The 18,072-nt window shown below is 40.2% G+C and overlaps 4 protein-coding genes across 17 annotated transcripts in view; 2 read left to right on the top strand and 2 right to left on the bottom strand.

Moving 5' to 3' along the window:
- Positions 1-881: 881 nt before the first annotated feature.
- Positions 882-6,692, bottom strand: LOC108622529 (uncharacterized). Of its 5 annotated transcripts, none has more exons than XM_026811550.1 (4): positions 5,077-6,138; positions 4,343-4,462; positions 3,008-3,792; positions 882-2,404 (listed from the first exon to the last, which is right to left on the bottom strand). In XM_026811550.1, exons 3-4 carry the CDS (start codon positions 3,786-3,788, stop codon positions 1,866-1,868), a joined length of 1,320 nt encoding a protein of 439 aa, XP_026667351.1. In that variant the 5' UTR covers positions 3,789-3,792; positions 4,343-4,462; positions 5,077-6,138; the 3' UTR covers positions 882-1,865. The 5 variants fall into 5 exon arrangements, with proteins under 5 accessions (XP_026667351.1, XP_026667350.1, XP_017875945.1 ...); XM_026811549.1 differs by lacking the exon at positions 4,343-4,462 and having other exon boundaries at positions 5,077-5,462; positions 5,535-6,138; XM_018020456.2 differs by lacking the exons at positions 4,343-4,462; positions 5,077-6,138 and adding an exon at positions 6,605-6,692.
- Positions 6,112-11,294, top strand: LOC108622517 (NPC intracellular cholesterol transporter 1). Its single transcript, XM_026811577.1, has 13 exons — positions 6,112-6,140; positions 6,387-6,773; positions 7,711-7,957; positions 8,036-8,106; positions 8,168-8,383; positions 8,445-9,025; positions 9,094-9,717; positions 9,773-9,900; positions 9,971-10,132; positions 10,202-10,472; positions 10,535-10,656; positions 10,722-10,896; positions 11,079-11,294. The coding sequence occupies exons 1-13, from the start codon at positions 6,112-6,114 to the stop codon at positions 11,102-11,104; spliced, it is 3,039 nt and encodes a 1,012-aa protein (XP_026667378.1). The 3' UTR covers positions 11,105-11,294.
- Positions 11,265-12,357, bottom strand: LOC108622531 (uncharacterized). Its single transcript, XM_018020460.2, has 3 exons — positions 11,904-12,357; positions 11,732-11,813; positions 11,265-11,639 (listed from the first exon to the last, which is right to left on the bottom strand). The coding sequence occupies exons 1-3, from the start codon at positions 11,970-11,972 to the stop codon at positions 11,287-11,289; spliced, it is 504 nt and encodes a 167-aa protein (XP_017875949.1). The 5' UTR covers positions 11,973-12,357; the 3' UTR covers positions 11,265-11,286.
- An 867-nt stretch (positions 12,358-13,224) lies between these two features.
- The window catches only part of Rbcn-3B (WD repeat-containing protein Rbcn-3B), a 15,807-nt gene continuing 10,959 nt past the window's right edge, over positions 13,225-18,072 (top strand). For 2 of the 10 annotated variants that reach the window (XM_026811559.1, XM_026811558.1), the window contains exons 1-8: positions 13,225-13,353; positions 14,080-14,258; positions 14,337-14,569; positions 14,652-14,794; positions 16,369-16,559; positions 16,634-16,779; positions 16,947-16,967; positions 17,557-17,583. In XM_026811559.1, coding sequence (XP_026667360.1) covers positions 14,094-14,258; positions 14,337-14,569; positions 14,652-14,794; positions 16,369-16,559; positions 16,634-16,779; positions 16,947-16,967; positions 17,557-17,583 — 926 coding nt within the window. In that variant the 5' untranslated portion in view covers positions 13,225-13,353; positions 14,080-14,093. Of the gene's footprint in view, positions 13,354-14,079; positions 14,259-14,336; positions 14,570-14,651; positions 14,795-16,368; positions 16,560-16,633; positions 16,780-16,946; positions 16,968-17,556; positions 17,584-18,072 lie in introns of those variants that run through there. The other 8 variants (XM_018020461.2, XM_026811553.1, XM_026811556.1 and 5 more) reach the window with 8 other exon arrangements.

Below are 18,072 nucleotides of genomic sequence, written 5' to 3'. Positions count from 1 at the left end.
TCCATATAATCACACGTTGCGTGCAGCTGAACACAAATCCACGAGCTGCCACTGTAACTGATTAATTATATGATTCAATCAGGCAGAAACGATTACCTCCGCGTTACAATTCGTTCGAAAGAATTCCCTGCACAGGTGCAAACATTACCTACCCAGTGCTTATTGTTTTAAGCAGTAAAAAACTCCTCGAATCGAAACAAGTAATGGATTTTTATCGCAGCTAAACGTACGATACGTCTGGGTCTCACGACCCACGAGTTAAACCTTTAATCGTTTGATGAAATAATTCAATTATATATCCGTGCGCCGGTGTCTGCGAGGAATAAATTTACTTCACGTTCGACGAGAGCTATCAGGAAATCATTGCCAATAGGGTCTATCGATTGACATCTACAAACTGGACGAACGTGAACCGTGTCCTTATTTTATCTAAACCAGTCATTATTAAATTGTTTAAACGTAAAATCGGAAATCGACCTGCCTCCCAATGTCTATGTCTATACCGTAAGTTCCTGTAAAGAGAACCGGTTTAGAAACAGGCACGTTCGCTATTTCAGTGTCACTCGAAGATCGGTCACGCCTTCTTAAAGCTAAAAATATATCCCGCTAGTCATCGGTTTGATAAAAATGCAACTGAAATTAAGTAGGACGGATCCGCGTCGGCTCGAAGCTCGCTCGTTTCCGGCGAATCAGGAGTGTACGTGTACATACACTCGACCGAGATTTCTTCTAACCGATGGATTTTTAAGCGATGACACTCCGCTCCCTGGAGACGCCGTTCCATTCCATTCTACGTGGACTTAATACGTAGATTCATTAGTGGCCAAGTTATCGTTATTAACCTTATCGTCGCAGTACTAATCGGCGTACTCGAATTACGTCAGGCCGTGACCGGAATTAAAAACACAGCCGAAGCCTCCTAGGATTCGATCTTACGAGAAAACATGCAACGGGAATGTAAAAAACGAAGAAGCAATGCGCCGCGTTCGCTGATCTAGTTTAAGAGATATAAAATTCAACGAACATGACTACACCGTCAATTACTGAAGTGATGGGTACGATTTACACCAGAAGTAAAAAGAATTCTGCTATTTGTAGTAACACGGTTATACTTATGTGCTCCAAGTTTAATGTAAACGAATACGTAATAGTTTACGTGGCCCACTGATGGCCAAACCGGTTCCATTCATTTCTGTGCCGCGCTGCACCGTAGATGTCATTTCTAATTTGAAATTCAGGGCTCATGCGTGCAAACATAATTTAGGAACGTGAAGTCGTTGCCCGTTAGAAAGTCCTTCCACGTAAAGGGAAAAGACGAGTAGTAAAAGAAGAAATAAGTACGTAAGTGTACAGTGAAAGTCGAGGTGTTACATATTAGTAAGAAAAAAATAGCACAGGAAGAACGAACAAATGACACACGTTTGAGACCGTCGCGTTTTTCCAATCGTTCGCCGGCTTCGATTAGTTGAATAATTTATTATAAAAGTAAAAGTTACCAGAAGACGTTGATAATAATTAAACGAGATACCCACGAGCGACGTGGGAGCGCACAGGGTCGGAAATAATTGACCCGTGAGACTCTTCATCACCGCACGTTTACACTCTCGTTGAAATCAACCGTTTCACTGTCACGTCCCCGCGACAATTTACCGCGATTCCTCGTATGTGTGTAGCTACAGTCGTCAGATACAAAAAATGGCCGGATTTTATCAATACTCATAAAATGCCAATCAATCGTACTTATCTCATTAAATATTGAAGTTAAAAGAAAAATTCATAGAATCTTTCTCGTACATACATACATATAGAACGCAGCCCATGATTTCCCACATTTCATATCTACAGATAAATAAATTACGAAATATCTAACACCCGTTTGTGTCCCTTCTCCTCCTATTCTTCCTCTCGTGACACTCGATCGCTTTCTGAACTTGTTCCAAGTATTCTTGAATCGCGTCCTCTTTCGAAAATCCTCTGGAGTCCGATCTGGCCAAGGATCTCTTCTGTACAAGCGCGCTCAGCATTAGAGTCACCACGGGGAGCGTCATCCCCAGGAGGAACGTGGGTGTCATGAGGTTCTTCAATCCATGCTTCTTGAATCCTCGGTACAACTCCGCCCAGATACCGTCGTCCTCTTCGGGATGCTTACCCAGCTTCCCATACAGATATGGTTTTATCTTCCCTGTCTTTGCGATGTAGTTGTAATAATACGGATCGTACGATTGGGCGTAGAGTTGAGAGTAGTAGACGTCCTTAGGAGGTGGTGGATGATCCGCTTCGGGGAACCAGGCACTCGCGTCTTCGTAAGGCACTGGAGGATTGCTGATCGCCGCTGGGCCCTTGTGAAATCCAGGAGGCTTCGTGTAGATCACTTCCACCGGTGGACCCTTTGGTTTGAAAAGACCTGCTCCGGCAAATCGACGAATATATGCTAATTAGAATATGATTTGCCTTCCAAAAAATGATTTTGTTAAAATCATTAAATTTTCAGGAAACACAGAAAATATATTGTTTATAGACGTATGAGTTTCTGGTTTTTAAACATTAGGAAACTTTCTCAGGCCTAATACTGGATTACGTAAGCTGGAGTTTTCTTAAAGGATGCGACACGCTGGTTGCAAAGTTATTTCGTAACGATTAACGCGGTTCCGACTTAATTAGGATTGAAGAAACTGGATCCGAGCCAAATGCGTGCCAGTGTCTAATTAAAGTAGGAAGATGAATCTCCAGGCGTTGCAATTAATCTGTAACTAATTAATTGGCAATCTTTATGAGAAATCGGACGACTATTTCACTTTTATGTATCACTTGCACATTTTTGCTTTTCCCTGCATAATGAATCTTGTAAGTGTTCAAAAATCTTCACCTAATTAATTGTTAAGCAATTCTGATCTTCATGAGAAATCATGTAAAAGCGTTCTAAAATTCTCATGCACATTCTATTTTTTTCCTGAATGAGTCCTGCGAATAAAAATCTTCAGCTTGTTAATTTAGGATGCAGTCTCACCTGGAGGTGGAGGCCCATTGTAAAATCCTGGACCTCCCCTGGACTGAGCATAGGGAAACGGTTTCCCACGGACTTTTCTCACGCGATGGTACCATTCAGGATAGAAGACGTCGTTCCTCGCTTGCATCCCGAACGCGTACGGCGGCATCGGTTGGTCGTTGGAAATCGGTGGCATCAAGTTCGGATTCGCAGGTGCATTATAGACCGGTTGATTAACAGCGAAACCCTGTCTCTGTTGTATGAGTTGCGTAGTCAGGTGCCGGTTCACCGGGGAGGACAACGCTTGCTGATGAACCAGCGATGGTTGCGTTAACAATTGTTGTTGACTAACGTCAGTCGCGTACGTTTTCTGAGGGTATTGGCTCTGTAGATAATGGTCCAAAGACAGACGCGATTCCTCCGGCGTCTTCGAGTTCAAAAAACTGTTCAAAGCTACTTCCGTCTGATCGACGTTGCTGGACGCCTGGTTGTACGCTGTTGCAGTTATGTGCCAAGATCCTGGTTGCTCACCAAGGCTCGATCTCTGCTCTTTAGTTTCTTCTATCGCAGGCAGAAACTCTGATGTGTTCTTAGTATTCGATGGTAACGGTTGATGGCTCCAAGAATACTCCGGTGCGTAAGTTACGTTCGTTGCAGTGGCTTCGTATCTTGCGGTTCTTTCATAGGATCGTGACTCCTCAGCCGTGTACTCGGTGTTCTCTGTCAACGGGTTACCCTCGAAGTTTAATTGACCGTTCGCTAATCCAGCCAGGATGATCAACAGGATCGCTCGTGCGTGCATCGCGCTGGAATCAAGAAAAACCGAATACTCCGTTTGCAGGAATCTCGAGATTTAAAAGAAGCATCTAAGAACATCAATTTTATTTATTTATTTACTTATTTAGTTATTATATGGTTTAATAGAGATGTAATTAGCAGGAGAATTAATGTTATAAATTATATAAAAAATTATAAGGCCTCTTCTGTCCTTTATTCGACTCCTCAAATAAATTTCTATCTCTGTAAATACATTATTGCCATCGATTATTCAGTTTTATAATTGCACATTTATGAATGTGTCACATTCATGAAGAAGATCGATGCGGATGCAACAATAGTAGCGTTGTAAATCGAGCAAGCCGGGTCAAAGACCCGCGTAACACTTTCTTCGGTCAAGGTGAACAGAGTCACGCTCTGACGCGAAACTCGTGTCTCCATTAATCGTTCCCTAATGCTTTTAATCGAGGCTGCATTCTACCGCCGTTTCCGAATGAAAGTCTTCACAGCAAAGGTTCAACAGTTCGCTTGAAATGCTGAATCTTTGGACGAATAATAGAAGAATTGACGATGATTCACCTGAGGGGAAAAATATCGCGAGGTGTAACAGGAGGAAAGTCGTTCGGAGAGAGTGGCACTACTTAAAAGTCATCCCACGTGCACGGTTCCTCCTTTTCCAGAGTTTAGGGTCACGAATAACTTTAATTCAAATATAATTAAAATTTTATTATAATTAAAATGTAAATCGTCACGTCGAGGTGAAATGATGAACAGAACTTTCGATTGACCCCCATTGACAAATTTATATTCATGCAAATGTTTGTAACTGTTAAATGCGAAAATTTCACCACTCGCGGCAGGTGACTATCCCAAAAATTGACGATTCAGATTTCTTAGGAACCGTTAATTCATTATGGATTCAACGATCGACCGAAATTCAAAAAATACTTTGATTTCCTTTTGCCGGTCAACGCTGGATGTTGACACCGTTTACAGAGCACGTAGCTGAGTTCTTATCGGGATATCAAATAGCTGAGCGATGCTCGGGTTTAGAATAGATCGTTGCATCTCTCCGAGATCGTTCATAGGAACGTAAAGAGAAAAGAAGCGGAGAACTCCGTCTACCGTGAATGTTAATCATTATTCGACGAGAAAGAGAGCAATTATTATCCTCTGGAGAACGATATCTATAACTTCATTGCTGATACTCTGATATTTAATTAATATTCCCCGAGTACAGTGAAGACTACAGCTTCTTCTTCATTCATACGTCCTACGTGAATGAATCTACGAATTGATCGAGTTTTACTCACGATTGGCGAATAATCTTTCCAGACGTCAGAGAAGCAAATTGTCTTCACGTATTTTTAATTTAAACGACACATCGATTATCATTGATCTGATCGACGCGACCGGCGACTGAATACGATATGCGAGAGAGAACGAGATTCACGTCCATCGGTTCGACTGGAACCAGGAATACTGAAGATCCACGGATCCTATGAGAAAGCCATTCACTTCGGGCCACCACGCTCCACTCCCTACCTTCTCCTCGGAAGAGCTTCGAAACCCAGTCTACTCCACCTTGTTACCTGTTCAAAAATTTCGACCTTCCTTCCAAAAACTGTGCAACATTTATTATATTCCCCTTTCTTCATCTTCTCTTCAGATAGAAACTGGATTGTAATTAATCCAGAAACTGAAATGAAATGTATTTTAATTAAAAATTATAAAAATCGTCTGTATCGTTAATTTATTTAGTATTTTATACTTCTCGATTATTTGTTATCTATCTTCTCATTGATGAACTGAAGAAATGCAAACTGAATGTAAATAACAGTTTGAACTCATAGTCTGCAGTGTATGATCACAAACTTTCGAAGAAAAGTGCTAATTATTAGAATAAGTGGGTCGACCAGTTTAGAGTCTCACTATAACGCTGCACGAAGCAGACATACGTAAATGGGTGAGTATCACGATACGAGGTGACTATCGAAACAGGAGCAAACCAAACTGTGACTTAAGCATCTTCTTTTCATTGCCTTTCAAAAGGACTGCTTCCATGTGTGTCGATATTATCGCGAATCCGTCGATTGCGAATAACTGCGCTTATTCGGCGTTAGATCTAACACTAAATCTAATCCTGCGACAGTACGTTGCGAATTCCGTTTCTCGTACTCTCGTCGCGCTGCCACAATTATGCTAATCGTCTCGTATAAATCGCACTACTATTCTGTTCACGATCAGATCCCAAAATGAGTGCAAAGTGCTCTCAACTAGAGAGATACTCCTTAGTCGAAGCTATTCTTTAGTCTTTAAGGAATAAGTTTAGTCTTTAAGGAATAATAATGATTAAAGAGTATTTCCAAAGGATCCTGTAAAAATTCCAAGTTCAATAAACTTTTACACATTCATAACAAAATTGAATATGAAAAAGAAACTCACGAAGGAACAACAAGAAAATGCATATTACAACGTTTAAATAATTAAAGGCGATTACCTACAATTTTTGTATTCCTAATTATCATTTTTTTTAAAATAATAAATAAAACACAATCTTTCTTAGCATTGTGACTCATAGTCACATCGATTAAAATTAAAAGAGGACGAAAACTGATTGAAGAAGGATCTTTCTTCGAGGAGAACGCCGCGGAGGCTCGGATCGACGAGCAGCGAAGACAATAGGAGGGGTGATCGACGTCCACGCACCTCGTCATCCTCCCGATGGCTGCGAGCGAAGCGTACAAACGAACCTCCGGTGGCCCGTGCGTTATATAATTGTGGCAGATTACTTCCAGCGTTGGTCACATGCATGCTGCCACGCTTGGCCTCTCTGCTTACCTAAGTGTCTACGATCCATGCCAGTGGATATTCGGACACCGGACGATTTCACCGGCGGCGTCGCGAGGATGGAACCGCAGCCGGGGACACCGAGACACAGGTTCACGTGGAGCCGCGTCAAGGAACTTCTGTTGGACTTTCATTTGAATTCCGACCGCGTGTTTTATCGGTAAGCGAACTCCCCGGTCGACGCTAGGATCCTCTTCATTCGGCAGTTTCTCTCTCCTTCTTTTTATGTAACAAAGAAGTTCGTTTTTAATAGTTGAATGACTTCGCGAATTTCGCGACGTTTCAAAGCGAATGCACGGGAATTAGGCTCGATTTTTCTAATTATCTTTGCGGCGCTCCTTTCCGAATTGAAACATTTTACGTTGCACTAAATAAGAGTAACTAACTGACGTTGAAACGTACTTCCGTTCAATGGTAATTCCATACGGAGTTAATTGCACAAAGTAAAGAGGAAACCATCGGTGCGGTTCCTGTATAACTTTTCGTTTTCCGTGTAAATTCCATTCGAAACGGACGTCTATTATTAGCGACTGTTACTCGAGCCGCGATTACGATCGATCAACTACCTACCAGGCAGTTTTTAAATTCGATCGACTGAGCCACGAAAACACAATAAATCTCTTTAGAGGGACAACGGTGTCAGCAGTCAGCCTCGAGTTTCGGCGGCTCGGACAAGCACAAGTTAATTCACTTAAAGTGGTCCCCTTAATTAGTCGAATCAAGAATGCCCACTTTCGTTCGAGGAATCGACCCGGGCTGCCGATTATTCTGGCGCCACCCGATTTGCATTTTCTCATTACATTTCACTGCACTATCACTGCCTCGCATTACCACAGAGACTGTAATAGAAAAATATTCAATAAAAATGAATATTAAATTAATTGAAGAATCAGTTGACATTTTTTCCAATTCTCAGCAATCAGCGCAAACAATATACGAAATGCTGCGTAAACTATTTCTCGGTATTTCCTAACGCTTAGCGCAGCGTTCTGGCTCGGTGAGAGCTTTTCAGCAAAATAGGAATAACGCGTTCTCATCATTAAATTTGTTTTCTCAATAACCGAGCGACGATTAAGATAGAAATAAATTGTTTTCAGCATTGGGTTAAATATTGGAAAGAAACCCTGGCTATGGTTGGTGGTGTCCTTCTGCATAAATTGCATCTGTGCGCCCGGGATAGTCTTTTGGAGGGAAGAAACAGACGACATCGAACTCTTCGTTGCAGACGATTCGTTGATACGGGAGGATGCCATGTGGGTCAAGAATAATTTCCGTGACGATTTTCGTTACGAATGTATCATCGTCACAGCGCCGAACATCTTCGAGCCCGAAGTGCTTCGCTCGGTAAGCAAACGACCATTCATCATTGATCATTCATTCATTCATTGAATTCAAGAATCATTGTCCTTATATTGCTTTCAGATCAAGGCGTTAGAAGAGTCAGTGAAGTCGATAACTGTAAAAAATAACACTTGGAACGATGTCTGTGCGGGGTAATAAATTAACAATTATATCTGTTTGTACTTTAAAAAAATTGTATCGCTTCAATTATAGATACTTTACGTGGTTCAACATGAACGACACAAGCGATGTCTTCACGGATTTCGACTTCCCACCGGACATCCTCGACGAATTAAATGACAAGATGTTAAAGGATGGATGTATATACCAATCGATCGTACAACTCTGGGACGTGAGTTTGTCGAAAGATCTTCGTAACTTGACGAGGGAGGAGATACTCAAGGACGTAACCAAAGCGATGAAACATAAGTGAGCGTCTGAAAGAAGAATCATCGTTTACCGTTGTACCGTTCTCTCATGATTGTTACAGGATAAATGATAATATTTTACTGGACGTCGAGCCTCTGCTCTCGGGTGTCGTTTACGACGAAGGGGGCCGAGTCAAAAGCGCGAACGCTACGATTCTGAACTGGATGCTGAAGAAGTCGAGCCCGTTCTCCGCCGACTGGGAGCTGGAGTTCGTAAACCGCGTTCTTGTCCACTCGAACGTCACATTCCCCTCGGGGATGAACGTGTACGCGCTGGCTGCGCGGAGTTACATAGACTCGTTGAATCAGATACTGAACAGTAACTTGGTAGTGCTGTGCTGCGGTATATCTCTGATAGCGGTGTACGTGATGGCGATGATCGGAAGATGTAATTTAATGGACCAACGGATTTATTTATCTGTGATGGGGGTGTCCGTAGTCGGGCAGGCTATCATATCTTCTTATGGGGTGTGCTACTATCTGGGTTTTTCTTACGGACCGATACACTCGATCCTCCCGTTTCTATTGCTCGGTATAGGCGTCGATAATATGTTTGTGATCATGCAGAGTCTTGAGAACCTCTCGGAAGCCGATCAGGCCGCCGATCTCTCGATACGCATCGCTAAAGCTGTCCAGCAATCTGGTACGATCTACTTTTCCCTCCTTGCTCTTTTTACTTCATCTACACCACTTTTCCTTTTATCTTTCAAGGTATGTCCATCACCGTAACCTCGTTCACCAACGTGATCGCGTTCGCCTTCGGTATTATGACCGTGATGCCGACCCTTAGGTCGTTCTACGCGTTCGCCACGTTTGGCATTCTGTTCCTGTACATATACGAGATTATATTTTTTGTGAGTTGCCTCGTCTACGACGAGAAGAGGCTCGAGGAGCAAAGAGACGGGTGCTTCTGTCAGCCGCGACCGAACTGGAAACCGAACAAGTGCAGTCAGAGGAACACGCAACAGATCATCTTCGAGAACTACATCGGCCCGGGGGCTACCAAGGCCACGTCGAAAATTATCATCCTGTTGATCACCGCCGCCTGTTTAAGCGTCAACGGATGGGCCGTGTTTCAATTAGAGCAGAACTTCGATCCTCTTTCTTATTTAAACCAGGACTCTTATCCGATCCAATTCAGCGACAAATTAAAACAGTATTTTCCGAAGTATGGAAAACGAGCCGCGATTTACATATCCGGCGTTAATTATTACGAGGATCGTGAAACTCTGTTCGAGTTCGTAGAAGCTTTGAAAAGGAATCGATTCGTTAACAACGAGTCGATTGACCCGTGGTTTATTGCTTATGAGAACTGGCTGAACGCTACTGCAAAAGGTAAGAGGTAGATCTTTGTAATTTGTTCAAAGATAAAAAAGAAATTTAATCGTAGATGATATTGAAAGCGAGGAGGAGTATTATAATGTTCTGTCGGAGTACCTGCTTCTAACGAAGGAAGGCCAGGCGTACATCAAGGATATCAATTTTGATAAACTACCAGCTGGGGAGTATAACATAACGGTAATAATTAATTAGAAACATTTAACATGGAATTAGCAGTTCTCCTGGCAAAGGTTCGTCTGTTTTTTAGAAATCGCAGATTCCTCTGCAGCACATCATGCTCAATACGACGTCGGAACAAATACAAGCGATGCAATCGATCAGAGACATAGTGGACTCTGCGAATTTTTCACAAGGCCATGATTACATCGCGATCTTCTCGCCCGATTATATTTCCTGGATGGCGAATAAAGTGAGAGGGCATCTCGTTCATCTCGCTCCTGTTTACTCGACGTCATTTTCACGGCTCTTACTTTGACAGGTGATAGGCGAAGAATTAGTTAGGAATCTGGGTATGGAAATTGTAACTATCGGCGTGGTGATAATAATATTCCTTAGAGATTTGCGCACGTCGTTCTGGGTAATCTGTTGCGTGTTCTTTACGCTGATCAACTTGCTCGGTGCTATGTATTTCCTGAATCTGACCATTGAAATGTCATCGAGTATCATGATCTTGCTATGCGGCGGGCTGGCGGTCGATTATGCGGCGCACATGGGTTTAGAATTCATACGCTCGAAGGGCAGTAAAAGAGGTGAGTGTATTAATTGATTTCCTCCACCGAGAGGGAAAGATCCAAAGATTGATCGTTCGCAGAGCGAGCAATAGCGACGATTTCTATAATTGGCCCGGCTGTATTCAACGGGGGTCTGAGTACGTTCCTGGCATTCGTTTTACTCGGTTCCAGTGAGGCTTATATATTCAGTACTTTCTTTAAGGTACTGTTCATGCAGATTTTACTTACGGAATTTAAACAGTTTTAAATAAAGGCTTGTTCTTTCAGTTATTCTCGTGTGTAGTGCTATTCGGTCAGTTTCATGGACTATTGTTCTTACCAGTAATTTTAAGTATAATAGGCCCCGACGAGAGGACAATTGAAGTGAAGCAAGAGAAACAAGAAGTAGTTATGACGAAGCGTCATTGGTACCGAAATATACTTTTATCTCAAGCCGAGAAAGGTAATTTATGAATAAAATCCAGAATACTAATCCGTACTGCGTAAAGGTGGCTTGTTTGTGACCAAGTGAAATCTGTCTGCATCGAAATATCAAAATATTATTAAATATATCTCTTCCACCTTTACACAATTAGAGTACCTAGAAAATGTTTACATATATATTTAAATACTATGCTCTTTCAGATGTAAGAGACAGACTTGCCAAATAACATTTGATAATTTTTCTAAAACTTCTTAGACAATCTGATTACAAGAATATAATTCCAATTGCGACCACTGCTCAAGTACTGTAAAGCAGTAATCTATACATTCTCTGTTAACTTATCTATGTAAGATGATAGGCTATGTAAGGAAAACGAACAGTACGAGTTAGGAGTAAAATAAATTTTTATTATCTTTTCCGTCGACTTTTCACTTCCGTCCATCCATCGTCTACTTCCATAGCAACAGGTGCCTCTGCTTCCTCCTCCTCCTCCTCCTCCTCGGTGTCGGAACTGTCGTTTTTCAACGCTTGAGACTTCTGAGCACTCTTCACGGGTTCGTTCGTGAGGAGCCAAGGTTGCAGTGGAGATAGCTTCGAAAATTCTTCCAACGCTACAGACTCTTCTTTCCTGACGCAGTATCGGTAGAATCTGTATAGTTCCTCGGCAACTTGGATCGCACTGCCGTCCTCCAACTCCGTATTAAACTGATCGTCCATGTAATCTTCTAATACGTCGGCAATGTCCTTGCTCTTCAAATCATCTGAGCAAAAGTGGAATATTCCAAAGGTTACATAGAAATCCAAGCATGAACTACTGTCCTAAAGTATTTTGAACATAAATAAAATGACTTACCATTCATGAAAATAACGTCTGTCATGTAAGGGCAGAAATCTACTGCCCTGTCTTTTGTACCCATTCCGTATTCTACAGCCATCTAATAAATAAACATCACGTAAACGTTAATATATAAAATACCATTTGTATACGCGTAAATGTTTCTGTTTTAATAAAGAGATATTCTAACCTTTAACGCCGTCCAGTTACTGAACACACGTTGCGTGACCGACAGGAAGAATTCTTTAGAATTCGACATTTTAATATCGATTTAATACAAATAATTGCTTAAACAATTCTGCACTGAATGCACTGTCACTGCTGTTAACACAATGCAACAATTAAACAAACTCGAACACTGATATTGTCTTGCTCGCGTTTGCTCGGCAACTAGCACGTGATTAGTACGCACGTTTTCCTTGTGTTCTTTGGTTATCACGCACACTATTTCACTTAGAGTAGTATATGCTCTAAACTATTTCCAGTCAACTAAATTTGCAACTGCCACCGCCACGTACTTTACTATAGAAAACTTTCGTTACCGTTTACCGCAGGATCTGCCGTCGGAATGACGAGTTCCTCTGTCAGAATTCAGAATGTAGGATTCTCCTCTTCCCGAACTGACCTCCACTCCACTGACACTGACTCCCACTACTTCTTTTACCTCCACTTACGTTACCTATAGTCATGCGCCTTGCACAAAGAATATTGAGACTCGATGGTGGGGAAAGGCTTCCTTTGTGGCGCGAAGATGCGACGTCGCGACAAGTCAGGAAAATTATACTTTCTCCTCGGTGTTAAGGATTAAGTCATAAACAGAAAGTCCTTTGTTGTCCAGTTGTCCTGTTTTCCCTCCCTCGATTTGTACTTAAGGATAACGAATTAAGGCTTAAAAAGAGAAATAAACCGTAGAAGTCCTTCGTAGAAGGCTTCTGCTGAAGGTGCCGCGTGCAAAAGAACAACTAGACAATAAAGAACTTCTACGGTTTTTTCCTGTTTATGGCTTAATCCTTAACATCGAGGAAAATGTATAATCCTCTCGGTGCTCTTAAGGATGTATTGGCTACACAGTCAATCCCAAAAGTTTATGCACTTTAGAAACGCATTTTTTAAAAAGAAATCAGACGTCGGAAGAACATTGCTAATAATAAACAACAACAAAAAATTTTCGATTTTTCTGAGATTTTTCCAAGGGGTACCTCTTCAGATTTTGTGAAATTTTCGTTTTTTGCCAATAACTCCTAAATCGTTGGATCTATGGGAAAATTGCATACAACCTTTCTTGTAGAGGACGACGAGATCTACAATTTCCATATAAAACTTTTTCGCTAGCGTTACTAATTAACAAGTATTTTGCAAAAAACTGTTTTTTCATTTTTCGTCAATAACTCGTAACACAGTGTTGCGCGCATCACGTGGTTTGGCCAGCCACGGTTACATGACTAGAAGGTTGGCTGGGTATATTTTCTTTTATATACTAGGGACCTTTTGACGTGGATCAGCTGATTGTGTGCAATTTGAGTATTCCGATGATTAAAATGGCTGCGGTCGTGAGAGTGCAGTAAGGGTTGTGCGATATTTTGGCATACATCGCCAGTTACGACGTTTGGAGCCGTTGTCATTAACATTCGCTGTCCTCGGTAAATATTTCTACCGCTATTTTCGACGGAAGGGCCGTTCGTTCGCCGTGGCGTTTCTATATAAACGGGGCAACGTTGAAACCTTACGGGTTGTCAGTGACATCTCGTAAACGTGATATAGCAGACGTCTCTAATTGCTTTTAATAGGTTTTCTTCGGGAAATTTAGTGTGCCGCGTTGTCGCAATGGTTTTTATGGCAGATGCTCGTTGAGACCCTCGCGCTACGTCCGAGAAGCTCGTTTCCCATCGACGACCGACCGTGTCCGCTATTAATATCGATGTAACACTGATTATTCTTCCGTTACTTTCATAACAAGGGTTTCCATTCCTTCCTTTCTTCCTGGAATTATTTTATCGCTCTGACTACCTGCTCTTTATCTTTACTTGGCATTACCTAGAACCTTACGCCCCAGGAATATTTATTGCAGACCTGACAATCTACGTTCTAACGTTCTACTAATAAAACATGTGCATAGCCTAGGCATTACGTTTTTATGTTATACGATAACACAGATGTTTTACGATTAACTGTCAATTTCATGTGCTGTTCATTCCTGTAATTATGCTTGTGAATTTAATATATCATTAAATAAAAATTGAAGTGATTCATGAGAAAATTTAATAACGAATGTCACACCCTATAACGATTCTAATTTATTAAGCTCGTTGAATAATTTTTTATGAACACTTTAATGTTCACTTGTTTAATTCAGTTATAAATTCCAGGTTGAATAAAAAAAATGACAGCGGGTACAAGCTTAGTAGTACCCATAGTATTATGGGGTCGTATAGCTCCTACTCATTGCATTTCCTGCATCTACTTGTCTCGAGATCAGAAAACGCTGGTAACGGGATGTTACGATGGCCAGATATGCCTGTGGCAAGTAGACCCCGCGACGTTAAAGGTAAACGCAATCTTATCTTCAAATTAAATTCATTGAGACGTCGATCGGTAACGTTGAATGATCATTAACGTCGTTCAGATGACTCCGAGGTGTCTACTTGTTGGCCACACCGCACCGATTTTGTGCCTGAGCCGAGCGAGCGTTATTATGGAACAGAACTATATCGTCAGTAGCAGTGAGAGTGGAGAGATGTGTACTTGGGACTTAGTAGATGGAAAATGCAGAGAAGCTGTAAAACTTAGTAGTGTTCACACACAGATGTTGCCTTATGTCTCCGCTGGTGGAGAGGACGTTAGACTTTTTTGCTCCGGGTATTAATCTTACATATGGCTCATAATTTCTATCATGGTTTTCGCATTCATATCTAGAATGGCAGTGATCTGATTGTTTTAGGTATTATCCTGAGGTTTTAGTGATGGACCCGTTTAGCCTGGAAGTTTTATTCACCTTAAGCTCGCGTGTTAATCCTGACTGGATCAGTGCTTTGCACGTTCTGCGGCCGGCCAAACGGAAAGGTCGGTTCTACGTGCATACAAGTTAGTTACACTCCATCACACCTACGCTTTATACCATGAATTCTTTTTTCTCTATTTCTCTCTGTCTCTCCTCTTTCTACCTTCCTTACCAATCTATATTGTGCACATTTAATACGAAAATTTCGTCGCTTTTTATTGGTCCAGGATTTTTAAAATGAATTTCAATAAATATTCTAGATATTGCTAATATTTCAAACACTGCACAATAAGTTTGGTACGTTCCTATTAAATTTTTATATTACCTTTCTGCTCAAGGTATTTTTCTAAAAGTACGTATTCTTTAGATATAATTGTCTTAGTCGGAATACAAAAGAACGAAATATATATATATATATATATATATATATATAAATCTTCTGTAAAATAATTAACTAGAATTGAAATCTGTCTGTCTCTCTTATCTCTTTTTGGGTCTCGGCTAACTTCTCAAGCACATGACTAAAACAAAGCTTTATGCTTCGGGCATATTAGAAACTTCTGTACTTTTTGTAAAATCGAATTCAGTATACTATTTTGCTTAATGGTGAAATTATTATTGAAATGTCGATCTGTTATACCAAACGTTATATTATACTGTCTGATGGGTGAAGTATAATTGAAATCTTAATGAAAGTTACATTGTTCCAGCATGTTAGTGAATCACATGTGGAGATACATCAGTGCCATTGCACTGGTAATCAACGCTCTCTCATTTCTTATAATATCTTCTCTTCTTCTTGTTCTTCTGGTCTCTCTTTTTAATTCTCATTCAATTGTAATATAATACGAGCAGGCTTTAGTAGAGTTACGAGAAACCTTCCTCTTATACTGATCTCCTTTTTCATTGTCAGATCCTATCACGAAATCATAACAGCGTACATTGCATTTACCTACATTAATCACATTCATTTATTCTAATATATATATATCGTATATCATGTATCATTTCTATCGTAAGTATACACGATTATTATACAAATATACAATACGTTATGAAGATATATTTCATGTCTGAATACGGTGTAATTCAGTTTGTCGTATTTGCGTAAAAATTTAATCCGTGCTTTGTTGTATTATGTTTTGAGCAACGATTTTTGTGACAGAAGATCCGTAACTCGGGTCGCACTAATATTAAAATAAATTGAATGAGACGATAGGATGTAAAATGTAATAGCATGTACACGATTGATCAGTTTTTCGCACATTACTTAACTTTCGCAGCTCTGTTTTAAATATGTACATAATTATTCTTAATACTTTTACGTGGCATTTTATAACAGACATTTCTTTCTTAAGTTTCCTTATGAGACGTTTTGATGCACGTGTTAAATGAGCATGGATACAAATACCTCTACACCGATAATTATTTTGCATGAAAGCCTGTACGTCGTTACATGGGTTTTATTTATTACATAGTACAATCGCTTTGGATATTTTCTTTCTCTTCAGTTATTTTACTTATCGTTTATGATTTTTGTACAAAGTCTGTAGTCTCGCGTGTGTTTTGTATGAAGCAAAAATTATTCTGCTTAAAATTGCTGTGACACCTTCATAGATGTAGTTAACGCGCAACAGATGCTTCCGTTCATTTAAAGACGACGTTGTGCTGGCCTTAACGACGACCGGGACGGTCAAAGTGTGGACTCTCCTTGGACACGAGAATCGTAACAGTGAACCACTTTACGAACACGAGAGCAAACAAATACGATGCTTAAACGCGCTTGCAATGACCTGTTGCCCGTACAATCAGAGAACAGTATTAATTGTCTGTTCGAAACACTGGCAGGTATACATCTTATTAATAATTTAACATTTCCTTTGAAGACGACGTTGCTGATTTAATTATGTATTTTTAATTAGGTATACGACGCTGGCGATTTCTCTCTTCTATGTTCAATTACTGCGCCCTGTGGCGAACGTTGGATGGCCGGCGACTTTTTAGCTGCGGACAGAGTCATCCTGTGGAGTGACGAAGGTCACGGCTACCTCTACAAACTACCGGCTAAGTACGTTTTCAAACGTGACTACTTTCCTTATTACATGATCCGTTTTAACGTCACTCTGGAATTTTTTAAGTCTATTCGGGAATTACGAGATTTTCGAGAAAATCTGTAAAACCAGAATCTCCTGATTATACGTAGTTATTTACGGATGATTAATTTGTTGCTTATAGGGTTCTGGTACAACTCGACAGGTAGTTTTATATTAATATATAATTCTTTTTATATAAAATAATGATTAACTAAATTTTGTTCTGAGAACGACGCTCAATTTTATTATGTTAAACTACTAACACGTGTTTATGCGCTTTAACGAACTATTAAACAAATAATATAGTAACTGAAAATTGAATTTACGTTCACGAATTAGTAGTCTGAATATATTTCGTTTGCTGTTAGACACATCGACGAATCTTTCACAGCGAACACACATGCTCCCTATTAATCAGAACCCTCGAGTTGAACATCTCGAAGTTACAAGCTATTTCATAGCAGCACTGGCTAGCAATGCACATTCGATATTTGTTTATCATGTACTCGTTTTTTACTTAATTTATCACGAACATTCATATTCAGTCATTAAGAAGAAATTTCGAAAGAGACTCTTCCCGATTTAAGTGGAATAAACAATTAGGGCTTTCAAGCAAAAGCCACTGTGACTAATTTATGATTTCCACCCATTTTGCAACACGGTTTCATGATACGATTAGTTTTTACGGCGATCTATCTTTTTCATATAATACACATCTACTACATTCTACGGTGGATCTGGTGTTCTTCTAGCAAGTTGAAGGGCAAGGCTCTCAGCAGGTAACCCTGCATTAATCTCTGTTACACACTACTTCTTGTATTCTTCACTCTACCTCTTGTCTCTTATGTTTCTCATATCCGTTCTGCTGAGATTAAAGGTTTATTTTTCTTCTCCACTTTCCTCTAGTCTAAATGTGGTAAATCGACTTTCGCAAATTTCTACTAAGTATAAACGAACACGGTCTTTTAGACTAGAATCGAAAACAAGATCTGTATAATTCATCATTTGTCATTTTATGCATTTGAATAAATCAACGATTTATTAATTTTGCTTTAAACGATAAGAGCATCTGCTATCACTGCATCTATTCTGATTTTTCTGCTTCTACCACGACTACAATTGTTACAGTAGAAACAAGATTGGGGGGGTTGAAAGAAGATAGATGTTACGTCCCTCTGCATTTCACGTCTTATCATATTCTCATATTTTATCTGTTTTAAGTTGCTTTATATGTCTCAGTGTCTTCTGTACATATGTATGTATATTGG

Source organism: Ceratina calcarata, unplaced genomic scaffold (genome assembly GCF_001652005.2).
Source record: "Ceratina calcarata isolate Rehan_Ccalc_2016 unplaced genomic scaffold, ASM165200v1 scaffold226.2, whole genome shotgun sequence".
NCBI lineage: Eukaryota > Metazoa > Arthropoda > Insecta > Hymenoptera > Apidae > Ceratina > Ceratina calcarata.
This window is presented reverse-complemented; position numbering and strand designations above follow the sequence as displayed.

Excerpts from the sequence above, each read along its gene's own strand:
- LOC108622529 (XM_018020456.2), bottom strand. The coding sequence starts at position 3,788 with ATGCACGCACGAGCGATCCTGTTGATCATCCTGGCTGGATTAGCGAAC. Across the intron at positions 2,405-3,007 it reads CAATGGGCCTCCACCTCCAG|GTCTTTTCAAACCAAAGGGT; the intron begins GTGAGACTGCAT and ends TTGCCGGAGCAG.
- LOC108622517 (XM_026811577.1), top strand. The coding sequence starts at position 6,112 with ATGATTAAAGAGTATTTCCAAAGGATCCT. Across the intron at positions 6,141-6,386 it reads GAGTATTTCCAAAGGATCCT|AAGGATCTTTCTTCGAGGAG; the intron begins GTAAAAATTCCA and ends AACTGATTGAAG. Across the intron at positions 6,774-7,710 it reads TCCGACCGCGTGTTTTATCG|CATTGGGTTAAATATTGGAA; the intron begins GTAAGCGAACTC and ends AATTGTTTTCAG.
- LOC108622531 (XM_018020460.2), bottom strand. The coding sequence starts at position 11,972 with ATGTCGAATTCTAAAGAATTCTTCCTGTCGGTCACGCAACGTGTGTTC. Across the intron at positions 11,814-11,903 it reads GTAACTGGACGGCGTTAAAG|ATGGCTGTAGAATACGGAAT; the intron begins GTTAGAATATCT and ends TTTATTTATTAG. Across the intron at positions 11,640-11,731 it reads AGACGTTATTTTCATGAATG|ATGATTTGAAGAGCAAGGAC; the intron begins GTAAGTCATTTT and ends ACTTTTGCTCAG.